Source organism: Melanotaenia boesemani, chromosome 20, assembly GCF_017639745.1.
Source record: "Melanotaenia boesemani isolate fMelBoe1 chromosome 20, fMelBoe1.pri, whole genome shotgun sequence".
Classification (NCBI taxonomy): domain Eukaryota; kingdom Metazoa; phylum Chordata; class Actinopteri; order Atheriniformes; family Melanotaeniidae; genus Melanotaenia; species Melanotaenia boesemani.
This window is the reverse complement of record NC_055701.1, coordinates 13,481,528-13,502,568: the sequence shown is the minus strand read 5'-3', so window position 1 is coordinate 13,502,568 and position 21,041 is coordinate 13,481,528. Positions and strand designations below refer to the sequence as shown.

The 21,041-nt window shown below is 39.7% G+C and overlaps 2 protein-coding genes across 5 annotated transcripts in view; one reads left to right on the top strand and one right to left on the bottom strand.

Moving 5' to 3' along the window:
• evla (Enah/Vasp-like a) overlaps positions 1-10,170 on the top strand; it is a 37,366-nt gene extending 27,196 nt beyond the window's left edge. For 2 of the 4 annotated variants that reach the window (XM_041972560.1, XM_041972559.1), the window contains exons 4-14: positions 2,121-2,178; positions 2,630-2,691; positions 3,571-4,485; positions 6,443-6,696; positions 6,845-6,960; positions 7,237-7,264; positions 7,564-7,606; positions 8,338-8,398; positions 8,593-8,650; positions 8,768-8,825; positions 9,064-10,170. In XM_041972560.1, the coding sequence (XP_041828494.1) occupies positions 2,121-2,178; positions 2,630-2,691; positions 3,571-4,485; positions 6,443-6,696; positions 6,845-6,960; positions 7,237-7,264; positions 7,564-7,606; positions 8,338-8,398; positions 8,593-8,650; positions 8,768-8,825; positions 9,064-9,101 (1,691 nt within the window). In that variant the 3' untranslated portion in view covers positions 9,102-10,170. The remainder of the gene's footprint in view (positions 1-2,120; positions 2,179-2,629; positions 2,692-3,570; positions 4,486-6,442; positions 6,697-6,844; positions 6,961-7,236; positions 7,265-7,563; positions 7,607-8,337; positions 8,399-8,592; positions 8,651-8,767; positions 8,826-9,063) is intronic. The other 2 variants (XM_041972561.1, XM_041972562.1) reach the window with 2 other exon arrangements.
• Positions 10,171-12,133: 1,963 nt separating this feature from the next.
• Positions 12,134-20,052, bottom strand: degs2 (delta(4)-desaturase, sphingolipid 2). The gene is made up of 3 exons (XM_041971065.1): positions 19,898-20,052; positions 13,610-14,352; positions 12,134-12,427 (listed from the first exon to the last, which is right to left on the bottom strand). The coding sequence occupies exons 1-3, from the start codon at positions 20,025-20,027 to the stop codon at positions 12,284-12,286; spliced, it is 1,017 nt and encodes a 338-aa protein (XP_041826999.1). The 5' UTR covers positions 20,028-20,052; the 3' UTR covers positions 12,134-12,283.
• Between the last annotated feature and the right edge of the window lie 989 nt (positions 20,053-21,041).

The following is a 21,041-nucleotide window of genomic DNA, read 5'->3' as shown; positions in this document are numbered from 1 at the left end:
AGCTCTCTGCCGTGTTCGGTAACCCCACGTGACTGAACCGTCTGAGGTCGGCACGTCAACAGAGACACCCAATCAAAATCAGCAGCATATAAATAAAAAAAAGCAGCTCACGGCAACTGGCCCCTCGTGTGCCAGACACAGAAGACAAAATAGACAACAGAAAAAAAAATCCAAGTGGGTACTGGCCCGGCCGGGCATGCGTGCGAAGGTTCTACTTGCCCCGCAGCGATTTTTACTTGCCCCGGGCAATCGGGCAACCGTTAATGTCGGACCCTGCACTATGTAGTATATCACATGCATTGCAGTTTGTGGTGAGCTGATGTAGTGCTGCTTTACTTTACCAGTGAAGATGGCAAAATGATCATGTCCATATATGGCTGCTGTTCATCTTTAATCATCTTTTAATCATTTACTTTTGTGGCTGTTTGAGAAGAGAATGACAGAGTCCAAAAGGAAGGTATTTTCTTTGATCTTAGTAAGACAACACACATAATACATACCTACATCCACTGGGTTTCTGTAAAATGTTTACAAGTCTGATCCAGCCCTTTCATCCCATGAGCTCCCTTCACCATAGCAACAGCCAGAGTTGTATACTGTGCATCATATCTGCAGCAGAAACAGAGACAAACACACACATATCCTTCATATACATGCATGCATAAATACACATGCAGTTCAACACAGCACAGTGTGATGATAATCTCTTTTTCATCTCTCTCATTAGTATCTGAAGAAGGCTGAGTTGATAAATTCAGTGTTAATTTAATTGTTTTTAAAGACTGAATCCCTAAAGTCAATATACATATTATTGTTATTGCAACATGTTTTCTTTTTTATTTTATTTTATTTTTTGCCCTGTTTCCACGTATATCTGCAATGCTCTTTAAGTTAGTACAAAAGCCAGAAGCTAAAGGCTTCTGTTTATAAAACATGCACGCTATGCTATTGTCTCTATCAACATCCTGAAGGAGTCAGATTCACTGAAATCTTATCAGCACTGAAGATTTTCTAAATTAGGCTCACTTCCTGTAAACAATTTATTATATCACCGTCCTTGTGTTTTTAAAGAGAAAGTGTTTCAAGCATCTCCAAATGTGCTGGAATGAATGTGTAGCTTTGCTGGCAGAGCAGATAATGACAAAAACAAGACAATGTATTCAGTGGTTTGTCTCTTTATGCTGGCCATCTTGTTTTCACAGCAAACTTAAAGAAATACGTCCACCAGGTCAGAAGCAGCTCAATAGATAAAAGTTTGTCATTACACATATGTGACGCCTGAATATTAAAGGCTTATTAACTTACTGTTCCACAATTCATGAAGTCAGCTTTCTTGATGTGACCAGATTTTGCTTTTGGTTTTTTGTTTGTTTTTTTTAAGTCACTTATGTTTAATGTCACACATTGAATTTTGTTCAAAACTGAAAAAAAAATTGAGTTGACAAAAACACACACACACACACTTGACAATAGACTCATAACACGTTCAGCCCTGGCTGTGGCTTAGACTTAGCTTTGCCCGATGTTGACTGCCCCTATCACCCCCCCGCTTCCACCCCCATGCCCCAGACACAGCGAACGGAAATATCACCCTGTGGGTGATCTTGATGTCACAGTGGGCGGTGGAATTTAATGGTGATATGTGATAAGTGCTCTTCCTGATGCTCCCTGTTAATAGCTGCTCCAGAATGGTGTGCATAAGTGTGTTTGTATGTGATGGTGGAAGTTTGGGTGGGGGGGGTCTCAACAAGTAATGTACTAAACTGAGCTAGTCATGTGACATTTGACACTAACTGCTAACTTGTGTTTGTCTTTCTTGAGCATGTTTTGATTTAATCTGGGAACTGCTACCACTTTTCCTGTAATATTTCCATGATTTTAGATTCATTCCAGCAGAAAAGTCCCATGGCTGGCAATATAATGAGCAAACTGTATTATAAACCTTTCATTATAAGCCCTCCAGGGCAAAGTCAAAGTACCTCACATGATACCAACTGCTCTCGCTTTATTCAGCCTCTCTATTGACTGTTTTATCGCATATTATCATTTCTAGGACTTGTCTTTATCTGGAAAAGTATCTCAGAATTACTACCTGTATTTTCCTTTTATGTGTCTTTCAGGTCCAGTAGTTCAGCGCCAAAATGGGCCCTCTTCAGAAGAAAGCGAAGCGCAAAGGAGGTACAATTCTAAGAGTGTATGGGAAAATACAAAAGATAAAACCCATATATGAAAATTACAAGCACGTGAATCGTTATGTTTATTACATGTTTCTGAATCGTCCTTCAGTTATACTTATCTACCTGAATGTTAACTGAAGCACTGCAAAGTCTAAAAGAGATATTCTTTCCCACACAAGACACTATCTGAAATGGCAGAAGCACCTCATGTGATGCACCCGTCTTTACTTATCAACCCTGTAACACATTTGTATAAATCCAGCTCATAAAATAAGTAGCCATTTGTGTTCAATCAGCTGGTGAGTCAGAGAAGACAGGGACATCTCATCCTTTTATCATCTTCCCTGTTAATGATAAACTAACCTCTAATAAAAGTGTACAAAACTACAAACACTTGATCTATTAAAACCAACTACAGCTTTTAAGAGCAGTGACATCCTTGCACTTGGTAGGATGATGGAACAACATCAGATGCAGGCGCACAAGGAGAGGGAGCGACGGACATCAGGATCAGGTGAGGTTTAAGCAAACACTGCCACACCCCACTACATAAACATACACTTTCTCACACTCACCCACACACACATGCATATAAGCTGCTTTAGACACCAGTATGAAGGGAGGACTGTGTATCAATTTATTCTAGCTGCATTTTTGACAATACAGTTAAAAATTCTTGCAATGCATTCCATTTGTCAATAAACAATAATGACACTTCACTAACAATAAATGACATCAAACAGATATTTGCCCGGCTATTATCTATTCTGCTCGGACTTTATCTATTATAGAAGCACTTTTTACCTTTTATAAAGCAAAGAAATGACTTCATCACTTTTGGATACCCTGATACAACAAGTCCCCCACTGTGGTTTGTTGTAGCTTACCCGTCGTAGTTTGAATCACGACTCCCCAGTCTGTATGCCCTTTATGCTTTTTTTTTTTTTTTTTTTTTTTTTTTTTTTTTATCCATGCACACATAAATGTTCAAGTCTGCTCTCTAAATATAAACACAGACTTAAACATCCCTCCTGTCCCTGATGTCACTGGTAAAATCAATACCCCTCTGTCCCTGCAACATGTTCTACTGCCATCTCTTTCTTCCAGCTACTGTTGGGGGGAAATGCCATATGCTTTCTGATCATGGCTCAGTCATGTTGCATTCTGCTGCTTATTATTTTTGTGATATTTTGATTCTTTCTTATTTGCTATTGGCTTCTGTTTGTGGATTGCTCCTAATTTTCTCATCTTTACTTGCTTTGTTGCTCAGTTGCTTTTCATTCTTCTCACGTTTTTCTCTTTTCTGTTTTCCTTTGTTTGTTGCCCTCCTTCGTCCTCCTCGTCTGCATCTCCTCTTCTTCTCTCTCTGTCTTTCTCTCTCTGCCCGTCGCAGTCGTTTCCACTCTCCAATATAAAGTGTCCACCCCTCCCACCCACCCAGACACTCCTCCTGAGTACAGACAGTACAGAGCTAGCACACTGCCACCATCCTACGTCCGCGTGGCCTCCTTCTCTCCTCCCTCCTCTGCCTCCATCTCTCCTTCTCAGGAGAGAGAGGCAGGGGCTTCTAGGGACAAGGCCCAGCTCTCCTCCCAGCTCTCCACCTCACTTGCCTCAGCCTTTTCCCCTGTCCAGACAGGAGTGAACACCCAGGGCCGACAGGTCCGTCAAATCCCCCTGTCTCCTCCCACAGCAGCCCGCCACCTTCAGCAACAGCAGCAGCAACAAGACATGATGCTCCCCCCTAAACATGGCACCTGGTCTGCTTCCCACATGCAGCAAATGTATGCCCAATGTCCCCCCTCCTCATCCCCTCCAGTAATGATGGCAATGCCAGTGAAGCAGGGTTTGCCCCCACAGCCAGTCCTCCCAGTAGCTCACCCACTTCCGCCTGTAAGCACTAGGATGAAGCCACCTCCTCTTGATCCTAGTGCTGTGACGAGCCCTCATCAGTACCCCCAGCAACAGCCACACCCTCACTCCAATGGCCAGCCAGATGATTCGTACTCTCCTCATTCTCAGCGTCTTCCACTCACACCACAGTACTGCGAGGCCATCCCCATGCCTCCTCTGATTGGTCAGGCAGCCCCAGGCCTCGCCCCCAGCCACCAGCCTCAGTACCAATCCACTTTCCACCCTCAACAGCATCAGCAACAACAACAGCAGCAGGTGTACCACCAACAGGCCCAGACCCCCACCACTTCCTCCTCCTCTTCCTCGCCCCCCTCTTACAATGCCATGTCTGATGGGGGCTCACCCAAGAAGACCCCCTCCCCTGTTCCCCAGCCAGCCCCCATGGCCAACAGCAGTAAGTATGAGGAGGAAAGAGGAGGAGGTAGTCTCTCATCTGTGGGAAGATATGGATGTTTAGATTGTGTATGTGTAGGGTGTGTTCTATGTGCAGTGTAGTTGGACTCTGATAAATGTGTCACACTTGCACAGTTATACAAGAACATGAAAGAAGTAAGTGTGTGAAATGCATGCTGAACATAAGCAGCTATAGCCTGTAAAGTACACACCCTTAGTGAACATATTCAGCTTGAAAAATGAATGTCACAAGGCTCAGAATACTCTTTCACTTTAACAGTTTGCATTGATACGGTTTTTAGGTTATATGGCAGGCAGTTACAAGCCTCCTCAGTAGTTTTAGTTTGGTCTGTTGCAGGACGCCTTGTTCTTCTTGTAGCTAAAGATAGTTGTTCATGCTGAGGGTTTTTAGTTAGGGTTTTATTTGTTTGTTTTTTAAGCCCTTTGCTAAACTGATTTAGGATCAATCAGCTACCAGAACCTGTTTACAGTGTTATTAGGATATAGGATACATAAATGCGTTATGCATTTTTCTGGGTATCTCCAACCAATTTTGGTGAACTACATCTCTGATCAGATTATTACTTGTAGGTATGCCAAGCCTTTAAAACCTTTAAAACCAGCCTTTGCCAGGTTGTTAGCACTGGGGGTATTAATACAAATATTAAAAATAGCTCACAAAGTCTCACAGTGAGTCAGCGCAGTGAGCCACCAGTGCACTCTACCAGGCTGCTGCAGCTAAAGCAGGTTCAAAGAATTCAAACATGATGAATTATTTACACATCTCTTTTGATTCTGTTAAAAATGTACTTTTGAAAAACGTACCAGTGATTATTGAAATAGATGTTGTTACACAGTGGCTCAGTTTTTTGTACCTGTCATATTAGTAATTATAGTTATTGTTCAGTAAGTCTTTCATTTGTAGGATACGAACTTAAACTTTAAACCAATGATCCGAAATGATAACTGTTTTAAGGTTTAAAACAAACTAAATGGACTTAAAATATTTGCCTTTTTCTTAGACGTTAACTATTTAACTACTTAAATCAGTGACTGTGTATCAAAAGCCTTGGGAGAAAAGTGAGAAAAATAAAAACTGTGGTGATCCATTTTTTAAGTCTAATAAAAAATAATTTTCACTCTTGTGTTTGTGACTTTACAACACATAAATAAATGTTTAACAAAATGATAAAACAGTTTATTCAAGATCATTTTCTTAGTGTATATGTTTCACATGTTGAAAAGGGTGAAAAACAAAAGTAATTAACTCCTCTGCAGACAACCCTTTCCCAAAAAATCTTTCTTTGTAAAAGAGAGTGTTTGAACCCAATTCATCACCTTTTCCAAAATACAGTAAATAGTTTAAGGACCTAAATCTGACCAAACTGCAACTGAAATGTAAAGGATACCAGCTGAACGGCTCCTTAGTGAGGTGCTTTGGGCCCCTGGGAAGCCCAAGTACATGCCGGAAAGACTATGTCTTTCAGCTGGCTTGGCAAATACTTTGAGAAACCCCAGGAAATGTTAGAAGAAGTTACCAGGTAAAGAAAGTCTAGGCTCCTATGTTGTTAATTTCATTGCATAAGTGAGTTTTAAACTCTGCTCTAAATTGACCTTGTGAGCTTTGTCAGTCTATGATTTACAGTTTTCCATAACTTTCTGCCTCACAAGTATGCACCTCTGCATTTCTTTTAATTTCTTTATATTTCATATAAAGAAGATAAAAGATAAAACGATTTAATCAGACTCGGATCATCATAATTACTTTACCCATTTGCTTATGTAAAAAAAAAAAAACTTAAACCTCCAGCTCTTTGCCAGCTTTACATTATCAGACAGTTGGAAACTAACTATTGACAGTTAATTTGACAATACTTGTCAAACCTTCCAAGGGGCAATAAAAAAAAAAAAGAAAGACCAAACAGCCATTAACAAAACTGCAATTATGCCCCTCCCAGGCCCCCCTGTCTCTGCAGGTCACCCATCTCTGCTTTCTGTTGCGCCCCCTCCAGCTGCAGCTCCAGCACCTATGGCTGGTCCTCCGGCTCCACCACCACCACCGGGCCCACCACCCCCAATGGCAGTGCCTCCTCCCATGCCCCCTCCATTGCCCACTGGTGGAGGGCCTCCTGGAGGCCCACCTGGGGTCCAGCACCAACCCTCAGGGCTGGCTGCAGCACTGGCTGGAGCCAAACTACGAAAAGTACATAGGGTGAGCCTCCTTGGTTTAATTGGAAGAGGTATAAAGTCTTTCTAGTCCTGCTTCATTAATAATTCATGGATGACGTCCCATTCTTCTATCAGAGGGGGTCTAGATACTTTACAGAAGGATGACCCCCATTTTATGATGTATTCTTTAGGATGAGAGCAGCCCACCTGGCTCTAGTGGCAAAAGTGACTCCAACCGGTCCAGTGGTGGCAGCGGTGGTGGTGGGGAGGGACTGATGCAGGAGATGAATGCCTTACTAGCTCGCAGGTAATACAGTTATACAAACACACACAGCTGTTACCTTTATATCAAATAAGTCATACGTTGGGGGGAAAAAAACTCACTCAGTTTACATATTACACTAGCATTTTTATTTTTCCTTCCTGGTACTATTTTACATTAAGTAAATTTTTATCTGAAAGAGGAAATAAGATCATGTGTTAATGTTTTACCAATGTTAAAATCTCTCAGCAGTAGCAATGATCCAGGTGTGTATCTCACAGTTTCTCATGTCCTCATTCCTTCCCTCCCCCTGTCTCTTAGACGGAAAGCATCAGAGAAACCAGATGAAGTGAGTTTTAAGTTCAACACACACCATTTTGCTAAATTATCAAAAATCTGATTAAAAGGTCAATTCTTCCTTCATGTCTGTCTAATAAGTATAAAGCTTTGGCTAAGAGAGAAAGTTTAAATGTTTTAACACTCTAGAAAACAGCTAAGCTAACTGACTATTGATATTGACCTATTTAAAATGCTGATGTGAGTGGTGTTATGAGGGGTATTTTTCAGAGAATGTGTGATTAGTCCTTTCAAAGTGTTCTCTTTGGGAATCATACAGTGAAGTTGGTTAACGTCTTCTTTGTATTGCAGGATGACTCAAGTGGTCGGGGGCCAGGTCAGCAAAACTCAACAGGTACGGTGTAACTTCCTTTATTACTGTTCAATGCAGCTGATACATTACTTCCATAAAACTATTCCTGAGGAATTTAAACATGTACCACTGGGGTGTACAGTGGATGGTTTATGATAATTAAAAGACCTCAGAGTAATATCGTTCATCTATGTCATTGTAATGCCACAGCGGAGCTAACTGAGGAACCATTATTGGTTGAGCTGAGGCTGGTCTTTGCAGGAAAAAGTATAATCAGTAAAGTTGTAATGACACAAGATTTTTACAATGCAGTAAGTGTATAATCAGTGGGCACTGGGATGTCACCTGTTGTTAGTGAAGTGTCATTATAAAGCCATTACTTGAAACCTTATTGGACAAAATTAATGAAAGAACCAAGCAAATTTCCCCCTTATTTAGGTTTTTTCCAATATTAAAAAAAAGCAAATGTATATAGTTTGGAAATCAACATCCTAATATACCATCTGTATGCAAATTAGTTTTGACCAGTGCAGAATTGTGTATCTCAAGCAACAATATAAAGATGGAACTATTGCAGACTGGCCTTAATCAGGCCAACCATGTGTCACGATTACCAAATTTACCTGTGGAAGGGATTATCTAACCTACATCCCAAACTGCTGCTGGTATAGTGAAAGGCCAGTTACAATGTTTAATTGCAAACATGTTTTATAATATCTAGCATATATAATATCAAGCAGCCGTTTCACTGCATATTTTTTATTTCTTTCCAGATGCGATGAAGAAGCCATGGGAGCGATCCAACTCTGCAGAAAAATCCTCACTGGTCTCCAGGTCTGCAGATAAGAGGAGTAAAAGGAGTGTGGTCGGAATAGCAAATAATTACCAAGTTTCACAGCTCAAGGAATTCAGCATAAATCTGTAGCACTGCGGCAACAATAACATGTTAATCATTAGAGAACATAGTTAGACACTGAAGAGGAACTCTGGTATTTTTATTTTATTTATCCTGTTTTTTTATATTTCAGAGTGAGACCCATCGGGAGCACTAGTGAAGCTGATACAGAATTTGATAGGATGAAACAGGTTGGTGTGAATCTGTGATGTGTTTTGTCACACAAAGGATTTAAACTTTTTAGGATTTGTTGACTTTCATACTAGTTGAAAAAGAAACTAACAAGTAGTTTGTTTGTTGCTCTGCAGGAAATATTGGATGAAGTTGTACGTGAGTTGCATAAGGTGAAAGACGAAATCATTAATGGTAAGCTAAACAGTGCTTCAGTTCAGTAGTGCAGCAAGTTTAACATTTAAACGTTTCCTCCTACCAGTTTTTATGATTCACTGCCAATAAAAGCTATTTCTACTCCCATGTTAACATTGAAAAAGATAACTAATGCCAAACATTTGCCTGGCTGAGAGCAAATATAGTTTGTGCTGCAGGAAGCCTGTCTTTCTTAAAGACTGCTTTTTTTTTTTCTTTTTTGGTGTTGTTGTTGCAGCCATCAGACAAGAAATCGGCAGAATCAGTACATCCTAATCTCATCTGAGCGTGCAGAGCGACAGGAGGAGCTGGAGAAGAATGGACACGCAGATGCACAGACAAGAGGACCAGGGAATGTTCTCTCAATGTTTCTGTGACCTTGCGATGTCATGATGCGAGTTGCAGAGATGTTGTGCCAACATTTAAGTCTGCTGGACAGCAAAGCTGGAAGAAGGAAATGTATACAAGAGAACGCGGATTAATAAGGAGGAAGAGCAGAAGGAAGAAAAAGACTTATGTACTGATGAACTCGAGGATGGATTGTGAACTAAAAGTGGGGAACTGAGACTTTTGTTCTGAGTTTGGTGTTGTGGTCCTCTCTGTGCACCTAGACTCAGTCAGCCCAGTGTTGCAGCTCTTTGTTCTCTGTTCAGTTTAAGTCTGAAAAAGAAAATATTTTTGTTTTCTAAGTTTTTACTGTTTTATTATTTAAAAACTGTGGTGATAATGATGATGCTGTTGATGACAATGAGTATTTTATTGATATTATAGAAGGACAAAGGAATCTTGCACACCATTTATGTCAGCCTTTTATATTTTCTATTATGACTTTTGTTTAGTTTTCCCTATGTCATGATAAGAAGCACAATATGGGCAAACTGGTGCTGCATACACACCTGCCCTGGAATGACGTATTTAAGAAAACAAGAAAAAAAAGAAAAAAAAAAGAAAGAAAATTTCTTATAACCTTGCTCATACAGGTGTTGTGTGTCTAACCTTCAATTAACCACTTCAATTACCTCTTACCTCTCATATCAAAGGCATAATGCATTGCAAATGAGAATTTTTTAAAAGTGAATCAGACTCCACATGATTCAGTCTGGTCCTCAACTCCAGTGTGACCGAGGCACATGTAAGTCTTTACCTGTCACAGATGTTTGAGTTCATTGAAACTTGGGGAATCATTCACAAAACAGGCCAAAAACCGTAAATGTGCCACCTGGTTTTACTATGAAACCTACAGTACATATGGAAGAATTTAGTATTATCTATTAGTTATCCAATGCTTTGTGAATCCTCCAAGTATGCATGAAACCCCATCTCAATTAATTCATGTTTTTTATTATTTGTTTAAAATTGTATTATATATATATATATATATATATATATATAGATATATATATATATATATAGATATATAGATATATATATATATATATATATATATATATATATAGATATATATATATATATATATATATATATATATATATATATAGATATATAGATTAGAGGTGGGACTTTAAAACGTTAATTAATGAAAATTAAATAATTTATTTGCACTTTGCATTCAAAACAACACAAAATGTTCATCGGTGCATGATACACAGGTTACACTGATGCACACGTCAGGTCTCGGCTAATGCACACCACACAAACACACACATATATATATATATGTGTGTGTGTGTGTGTGGTGGCACATTTATTATAGTGGTCTGTTACTATGAAAGTTCCTCTTTTTATATACAAGATGATGAACCTGATAATGGTAGCAATGTGGAAAATGAAAAATAAATTTAAAAAAAAAGGTGCAATGGCAGTATGCAGATTCTACCTAGAGAGGAATGTACTGAAGAAGGTTAACTGTAGGCCTTTGTGATGGTAGCTAAATGTCTCTTTGCAAGAAGGATTTGGATGAATATCAGCTGTTGCATTCTATCCACTCTGTTCGCTCTCAATGCGTTCTGATTTAAAAGGTGGAAGTAAATTTATCCAAACAAAAACATATTTTTGTCTTGGGTTTTTTATGCAAGTACATAATACAATCATTTGGATAGAAAAGGATGGGAACAAGCTTATTAATACAAAGTGATCAGCACAACATCAAATGCACAGTGTGATAAATGAGTGTGTGAATTTGTGAATGTGATGTATAATGTGAAGTGCTTTGGGTATCATTCCAGGTACAGTAAAGTGCTATATAAATATACACCATTTACCATTTTACCATTTACTATAAAAGCTGATAGGTCCAAAAACTTGATAAAGCCTTTAAACTCCTCAGATCTCATATGTTCCAAGACAAACCCCACCTAAAGTAAATAAGACCCTAAGGACACCACAGAGCTCCCACAGAGATCCTATGTCACAATGGGTTAGAGCTATTTTGGAGTCATGACCGTGACCTACAGGTTTGTGGTTGATGAAAGTTAATCATAATGCGTGGCCACAATAACAGAAGCACACTCACTGAGTACAGCTGATCAAATTTTTATTAACAAGTGCTGACTTGCTATTTGTCGTAAATGTGATCACTGCTCCACCCCTCGCAGTGTTTTCTTATGATTTCAGGTGCTTGTCCTGCAATTACAACATGTCTCTTCCCTTGCTGGTAAATCAATCAAAACAGTTCTTCAAAATATCCTAACAAGGAAATCTCTAAACTCAAGATGACATATAGGAGGAAAAACTGCATGATTACAAAAAAGTCATATTTAGAAAAAATACTGAAGCCTAAAAAGATACAACCCTGATGGCTTTAAAAAATAAAAAAAAATATATGTTTTTTGTTTGTTTTAACTCCCTGCAGATGCAAACTGCCTGCAAAAATTAGGAGTTACAAACAAGCAGAATGAGGCTTCACTGAAGAAAAGGCACCTCTTACTAAAAGGTGAGTTTCAATGCTCATTTCCACATCAGCACTGTTCTGCAAGATAAATGTTCAACTGTATTTGGTCATTTTACAAGCTTTGTGACTAATGCTTAAGGGTGGAAAAGGCAACCTACAGGAGGTAGTAACATTGCTGTAAAACATAAGAATGCATACAACCTTTATACTTGAAATATTCTCCAAATACAGATGAGGAAATATTACCTTTTACTGCAGCTTGGCCCTTCACAGGGCGTTTCAGCTGAATGAAATATCTCTATATTTCTATATCATGGCACCAGGCCATCTTATACAGCAAGAATACAACAATGAATAATAACTAAGTAAGAAAAAAACATATCCAGCTGTATGATGCTGTAATCCTGTTTCCATGAGCTGTGTATGTATGTAACTGAAGTGTGAACATTAATTAATTCATGTAGTACAAGTCAGATTAGATGTTGAACATGTAAAGTTTGATTTCAATGGCATCACAATACATGAAGCAGAAAAAAAAAAACATTTGAACTAGATAACATTTTTTATAAACTGAAATTTATTTCTTTGTTTACATATAATAAAAGATCTATTCCTGCTTGCTTAGCTTGTACTCCCGTTTGATTCTGGCATAAGGGCCGATGCTGTCATCAAACACAAAGTCCCATAGTACCCGGGACCACGAAGTATGCTGGGGCAGGGAGTTGTAATATTCTGCTGCGATCTGCTTCACCTGAAAACAGGAGGTTGGAAAAAAACAATAATCACAAATCTATATCTGGAGTTTAAATTGCAGATGCAAAGTGTCAAAGGCACCTCTGTGGAGCCACACTAAGAGCTAATTCAGTGTACTTTGCAGATATTAGCAGATAACATTTTATAAGCACAGGCCTCATGCTAGGGTTGAAACGGTTTCTCTTTTTACATGGATCAGAGTGAGGGTACTAAGGTACATACTGTATGTCATTCATATAAATAATGGTTTTTGTTTTAGGACCATGCTAGAAAACCAATCTGCACGTCTCTTATTTTAGTTGATGTTGTTTTTAGTTGCTCTGATGACTGCCTTGCACTTAAAGCTCCATTGTAAAGGGAATTGTGAGTTAACAGACTCACAAGTAGTGTAGTTCCCGCGACCTGTGGGATAGTCTTATTTTATGTGATAGTGTTGACATGGGTTAGTGGAGTTCCAAAATTGCCAGTGATAACAATAATAATATTAATATAACAACTGTAATAAAAACAAATCTACCCATGGAAACCTTCAGCTGGAGCTATACCAGACTGATGTCAGTGCTATGTTATGCTATGTGTCAGGTGGTGGTGTGCTGGACCCCTGTTTTATAAGCTTGGAGCTACTGAGGGAGTCCTTTTTTCACAATGTAACAGCAATGTCCAGTTTGTGTGTGAAATTGTGAAAATAAATCAAATCAAATCAAAAGCCCATACTTATCCAATACAAAGGTTTTAGCAGATGATTACTATTTATTTTTATTCCAGGGTTTGAAAAAAATGAAAAAAAGTGGTGGGGGAAGAAATTAGAGCGGATTAAAACTGATTTCTCTGCCCAAAGCTTCCTCTGGTATTGTTGATTAGGTCCCAGATATCTCCCTCTGCATCTTGTTTCTATGTTTTTACTAGAGCACTTCATCAGTCACAATATCTCTCCATTTATCCAATGAATATTTGCACTTGTTGGTTATAAAAAAAAAATGATGCGTGACATTTGCCAATATCTGTTTTGTTCAGACTATGAAAGACAAGAAAATTCTATCACATCTGCCCCCCACCTGTTCTAACTGTAACTGAGCTTATTCTCTACCACACAGCTAATAATAGCCCTGGAAAAAATTACAAAGTCAAAGTTTACCTGCTAGAAAATTTGTCATGATACGTGACAGAAATACACACTTACCTGAGGTAGTTTACTGCCAGGTATGCTGGGGAAGTCATGGTGTTCCATGTGATACCCAACATTGAAGGTGATCCAGTTCAGTGGTCCATAGTAAGAATATGTCTCGTGTCCCTTCAAGAACATGTAATGCTCGGCTATGAAATGTCCAGAGATGGGATGCAGACCCATGCACAAGATGGATCCAGCAACGAGGTAAACAATCGGCTTCAGACCCCAGAAATAAAAGATAATGGCATCCGCTGTAAGCTGAACTATTGCATTCTGGATTTCCATCTGACCCACTGGCTTAGGATTGACCACCAATGGACGCAGAGCATAAAATAATGGCTGGAGGAAGAGCCAGAGTACCTTCCTGGCTGGGGTGCAGAAGAACCATCCCTCAAACTCTGTAGGGATGTCAACGTCTAACTGATCACCCCCCAGATATCGGTGGTGGTCAATGTGGTATTTTTTGAAGGAGGCAGAATAAGGCACCCCGATGGGTATGTTGGCCCACATGGCAAACCAGCGGTTCCACTTCGCCAACTTATTGCCAAAGGCCACATTGTGAGAGATGTCGTGAATCGCCAGAGTCAGGGAGTGGTTAATGCAACCTCCAAAGGCATAGGCCCAAAAGAAGATCCACTTCCAAGACAGGTTGCGAACCAGGTAGCACGCAAGAAGCTGGGTTAGGACCATTCCAGATACCACCCACTTTAGCTGGGGATCTGGACCCATCAAGGACTTGATCTCTGGATATTTAGCTGAGGAGACAAACAGGCAGAAAGAGAGGTGGAGAACAGCAAAACAAGAAGATTGTAGTAAAGGATGTAAAGCAGAGCAAGAAGTGTTAAAAAGATGGGATTAAAAAGTAGGTGACAGAATAAAGGCAAATAAACAAGAGAAGTGAAAATGGGGGAAAACAAAATACATCTATTAGTATTCATGTTGCATATAAAGGGTGCAACAGATCTAATAATAAGATTGAATTAAAGCTGCAAGCAGCGATGAAGGCCCTCGCACCTCTGGCGCCGCTCTGGCCTATTGCACCGCCCCCTCGGCCTGCAACCTCCCTCCCCAAGCAAGCTCGCTCTGGCTGGCAGCCGTACGCTCAGTCGTCCCCATGTTTCTGCCTCGTGTGGTCATTGTCTCTCTCTGACCATCATCTCATACATCAATGGGCCTAATAATGACATCAGAAGTGGTCATGACCTTGTTCTGACCAATAGTGTGAAACAAATCCAAACAAAATCATGCTTTTAAGATCTGCAGATATCAACATGGCCAGTAGGTGGAGCTATAGTGTTTGATCTTGTACTAACATGTTGAGGTTCGGACTTTAATGACAACTGCCAAGTATCACGTCATTGGGTCAACCGAGTCCAGAGTTATAGCCACTTCCTGTTTGATGGCGAGGGACAGAAACCTCACAGGCAGCCATTTTATTCATGATGGTGTAAGCAGTTTGTTATATTGTGAGTCATGTGTTCATCAAGGATAATATTGATGAGTTTGAGTAGGTGTGTAGGGTTTTCAATGGGAAAAAAAGGGGTACTTCCTGTTTCCAGGGGGCGGGGCTATGGCGTTGAAAACATCAGGACATGAAGAGGCTTTTTGGTTTGTACTGGCATGTTATATAAATATGCCATATTTCATGAATGTCAGTCAAAGCAGTGGTTGGAGCTGATAGAATAAATAATTATAGGGGGCGCTATAGAGCCACATAACCAGCATATGTCTATTTAAATCAGTTCCAGGCCTGACCACTGTCCTTCCTGCCGAGTTTGGTGGAGATCGGGAGTACTATGGGTCAGTTGCAAATACTTCCTGTTTCATGGCGATGAACGCCATTCGCCATGGTTTTGCTTGAGGAAGGAACTTGAGGATTGTTTTCGGTAGTATCACGAAAGAGTTTGACCTGATCTGAAGCACTTTTGAGTGTGTGGAGTTCATTCCTGAGGAGAGGGACCCCAGTGTCTGAAAAAGACACTTCCTGTTGAAAGTGGGCGGGGCTTAGACCAAGACCAGAAGTAGTTCAATGTATCTGTTCAGGAACAGACCCTGAGTAATTACTGTGAGTGTGATGGTGATTGGATGAAAATTGAGGGATTTATACTGATTAATGATGTCATGGCGTTTTATCCAAGTTTGTCATGACGCCACCGTCTGGCCATGCAGCGTTGAGCAATGTCCAGGTGACAACATCTGGACATGTAGATGTGGTCAGCATGGAAATGACATCAAACGGGGCCATTTTGGTCAAGATAGGTTGTTTTATATGTAAGTTATGTCAGTTTCGTCTCTCATGGCGAGATATCAAAGTTTGAGGCCACGCCCCCGCCATGCCCTTTCTCCTTTGAGAAAGTTTTGCATAACTTTTGATCACACATGCCTCTGGAAGCTTCAGAGTGATTTTGAGGTAAATACGATATAATCTGTAGGAGGAGTTCGTTCAAATGCAATGGCAAGAAACAGGCCAAAATGACCCTGAAAATGACACGTTTTACAAAATGGCCGACTTCCTGTTGAAATTAGCAAAAAGGTGTAATGGACAGTTTTGTGCATCCTGGCATAGTAAATCAATGTGGTGAATTTCATGCATGTCGGTCCACGTAGGGGGCGAGGCTGGTTGATCAAAATATTGTAGGGGGCGCTATAGAGCCACTATGTCACTATTCCAGCATATGTCAATTTGGCTCAGTTCCACGTCTGAATACGATCCTTCCTGCCGAGTTTGGTGGAGATCGATGATACACCGGGTGAGTTACAAGTACTTCCTCTTTGATGGCGTCGGACCAAGATTCGCCATGGTTACGTTTGGCGAAGGAACTTGAGATTTTTATTGTAGTATCATGAAAGGGTTTGACCTGTTGTGAAGCACTTTCAAGTGTCTGGGGTTCATGCCTGAGGAGAAGGACCACGACAACTGCAAAAAAGCACTTCCTGTTGAAAGTGGGCGGGGCTTAGGGCTAGACCGGAAGTGGTCATATGGGTGTGTTCGGGACCGGACCATGACTAAGCCCTGTGAGTTTGATTGTGATTGGGTGAAAAATGAGGGAGTTATAGTGATTGATGATGTCATGGCGTCTTATCGAAGTTCGCCATGGCGCCACGGTCTTGCTTTGCAGTGTAGAGCAACAGTCTTCACCGGATATAATCCCCAACTTGTTTTCAGGTGTCTGATGCAGTTTGACCCCGGTTGTGTTCAAAACGTCAGAGAAGTGGGTCTTCGAGTAAAAAACATGACTTCCTGTTGCCAGGGGGCGTGGCCTATTCATAATCCCATAATGACCACTTAGATGTGTTGAGGATGGGACTAGTATCATACGAGGCCATTTTGGGTCAGAAAAGTTGTTTTATGTGGGAGTTATATCAATTTCGTCTTTCATGGCGAGACATCAAACTTTGAGGCCACGCCCCCTGTACGCCGTTACTCCTTTGAGAGAGTTTTGCATAACTTTTGATCACACATGCCTTCTGAACATCCTGAGCCATTTTGGTGTCAATCCGATAATATCTCTATGAGGAGTTCGTTCAAATGCGAGGTCAGTAAAACGCCAAAATGGCGATTTTGACCCAAAATGGCCGACTTCCTGTTTTATTTAGACCTATACTATAATTTCTTTTTTTGTTCCCCCCACCATGTGGAACATGTGTACAAAGTTTCATGAAGATTGCTAACTTGCAATGGAGGGGCATCACAAATAGGTGGCGCTCTCGTTCAGTTTTGCCTGAACAGTCCCGAGCACCCCAAATTATTAAATTTTTCGCATTCCAATGGGGGGGTAGGAAAAATTTGGTGAGTTTTGGAGCATGTTGAGACCCCCAAAAATGGCAAAATGTAGGCTGAAGAATAATAATAATAATAAACGCTTGCATTACAATAGGCCTTCGCACCGCCTTCGGTGCTCGGGCCTAATTACTGGCATTTTCAAAAGGTTGCAAAAGCACCATCTCATATGTTGTAAGCTTCCAGCCCTTCTCATGGGAGAAGCCTGCTGACAAAAGTCATATTTAATTGGCAGAGGTGTTGTTTCTCTGAGGCACATGACACGCAGGTAGTTACAAGGGAGTGCTTTAAAAGCATCTATTGTTATAATAACGGCTGGATTTATTTCATGAGGCAACTTTATTCAATACAATGTACTTATTAGGACATACAGGTTTGGATTTGTTATACTCCCCAGCCTCATAAAGCCTATAAAGGTAATTGTGGTACAGGTTAGTCTTGAGAAGTACCTGCCAGAAAATCAGGGTCACATCCCATCATGCAATACATAATAGACACGATGCATTGTCAGGGGCTGTCACATGCAAATCTGCTTTGCTGTTTTGCTTGCAGCTTACGTGTAATGCCTCTAAGCAAATTTAGCTCACCCTGGTAACTAAAAGTTGAAAGAAAATAGAGCAAGCCCCCTCCACACACACACACACACACACACACATACACACACACAAATTTATGGAGTAAACACTCTTTTTCCAGTTAATGATTAGCTGGGAGAAATTCTCTAATGCTTCCCTCACTCAGTTTAAAATAATTCACCAATGTATAGCTCTACATAACACACCCCTTCGTATTAATTTTTAATTACACTGCCTCATATGAACCCTAAAGTAGGATTTAACCTCATTACGTAAAGATGTCATACATTTTAAGTGTTGGAATCGCCCACCTACATAGTCATAAAGTTAAATGAATAACCAGACCCTATGAAAAGCAGTTTAAACTGCTTAATGGCTCGGTGCAAATCACAGAGAAGCCATTACTGGATTTCAACTTCCCAAAGTCAGAGAGTAAAGACTTTCATCTGACTAATTGTTAGATTATTTTAAAATTTTGGGTTTCAGAGTCAAGTTTCAATTGGAAATGGCAGACCAGGATGCTAAAACTCAAAGCAAAACTTAAAAGGTTATACTGAAGCTAAATTTTTCAATAACTGTTTAAAATATTCAATTATCACGAGTGTCATAATAATTTACTGCAATGGTAGAAACTTAGGTCTTTTGAGCTTGTTAGATTAAATAAAGTTTCCAGTCTGTCAGATAGTCCTCCTATTATAGTCTGCAGAGACACCAAACAACATGCGTCTCAATTTATACAAAATATCCCACATTAAATAACAAACTTGTATATAACCTCTACCCTTGGGGCAAGTAAAGGATAATTAAGACAAAAACACATTATTAATTTATGGCTCAGTGGTGTCAAAAAACACATCACCTATGAGATGCTTCTTTCACACAAGAGCAACCATGCGACAGCTGAACAAAACCAGGATCAAATACATGTCAACAGCTTCTCATCCTGTTACGCTCAACTGTTTTAAATCCAATTAGATGATACATCAGATAATTTTTTTATAGGTTTGAAAAATTGAAAAATAAATATTTAGGGTAATAAAAATACTACAAGGTTAGACTAATGGTAACAGATGGAATCAAAGTGTTGGCCAAAGATTATTTTTCAGGGATCCTCTCTAGCTCCCACTCCTTTTCTTCTCACGTCATACCTGGATATGTTCTGGTCATGAGCAGAGTATGTGTCTAGTTACCTAGCAAGCCTGGAGGCATTGTTACCTGCATCTGCTATTGTCTCATGAGTCTTCTAAAGGGGGAAATCGTTCTATGTGAAAAATAATTTATTTTTCATGAGACTTTCAACCAAAAAGACTAGTCTGAATAAATGCCATTCCTCTCATATTTGAGTATCTACCTGTTGTAGTATACCTGCTGTCCTGACAAGGGAGGAATGTGCCTGAGTGACTGAGTTCCTTAGGCTTTGTTTTTATGTTCATGCTCTCCTTTCTAAGAAAAGGTGCCTTTTGCAAACAACTCCTCATGTATTTATTGTAAACAATGCAAAATCTAAGTTTGAATCAGTTTAAATTGTTTTATTAGTTTGATTTAAACGACCAAAACCTTTCAGCATTTAAATTATTGAAATGATTAAATGTTATGTAATTAGAAATCTGAATTATTCTAAAATTTTAAAAAAAAATCCCATTGTACCTTTGTTTAAAGATCTCGGCTATTGTAATAAATTACCAAACAATTCCAACATTTCTCATCTTTCTATTTGAATTCAGGAGTTTTACAGGGATTTTTAAAACATTTCCACTTTGGTCTCAGTATCAGTTTCTGCGTTATTCCACATCCATTGAGGCAGCTTGTTAGGCAACAGCTAGTAAACAGGTTTGACCGGCTGCGGTTTAATGAGCATACTCAGTAAATAAACTAATCTTAATTTTCACACAAATTAACAATAAATGTAGCTCTGCAGATTAATTTTATATTTCATAATCTCACCCAAAATTTCTCTTCTTCTTGAAGTGTGCGGCTGGTCATTGTAGACCCATTCAAAGTCTACTCTTCCACCTGTCTTCCCCATGACTCTCTTCTCTTTGCACAAGGCAAGTGGCGATACAGCGTGTGTCATCAAGCCCTCGCAGTATCAGGGCACACCCACTCGCACAGGTTGCAGACAGAAGGCGTAAGGTGTGATTAGAAGCCCCTCCCACGAAACAAGGTAAGGAGTTTTAAAGTTGAACGTGCACCTGCAGAAATGTGAGCAGCCTCCCCATGGGTGTTTTCAACTGAGTGATATCATTTCGTTGCTATATAAATACCACGCTGTTTATACTTACCCTATTGCTTCTAAGATTTAAAACAAACAGAAGTAAATTAGCCTATGTTTTAAACGGCTTAATGACGCTTTCTCTGTTTTCTGGTTCATTATGTTACGTTGTAAATAAGTAAATAAATAAATAAATGTGGGTATTCCAAAAAGCGGGTTTACTGGTTAAGCTGGCTATGTTAATAGACTAAAGGGTAATCTTGGGGTTTTCGTTCCAAATGGCTCATTTAGGTAGAGAGTACGTTTCTTTTAGGCTATTCCCAACCTATTCTCCAACAGCCTATAATAATTTAAGGGGAAGGTCACCATATGCATGATCAAAACTGAACGAACAACTCTTTTTCAATATTTTTTATTTTGATTTTTGTCTGGCAACATCCCCGCTGCAAGCTCCATTGCCGGAAAAGTGCAAAGTCATTATTCACTGACATTTTGGCCTCTGTCTCCATGGATGTCTCATCTTCAGTTCTTCAGTTTTTTAAGTATTCCATTTTATAATAAAATAAGCTTTAGTTTAGTATTTCGATAACGCATGGCAACTATAGGCCACCATGCGTTTGGGTTCCACTAGACTTAGCTGGAAATCCGCCACCAGGGTTGTTATCGTTTGTTTCTTTGTTTGTAATCCACAGGAATTAGCATGAGTTGTTTGATTGTTTTATTATTAGGAATATTATTATTTCATCACATATTTTATTGTACAGCAGCTATAAGCATAAACCAGATAACAAGTAACATGGCCAGAATTCCTGAAATGTTCTCTGAAAGTTGCACAGCTTTTGGTACCTTCGGCCTTAAGGGAACATTCCCTGAAAG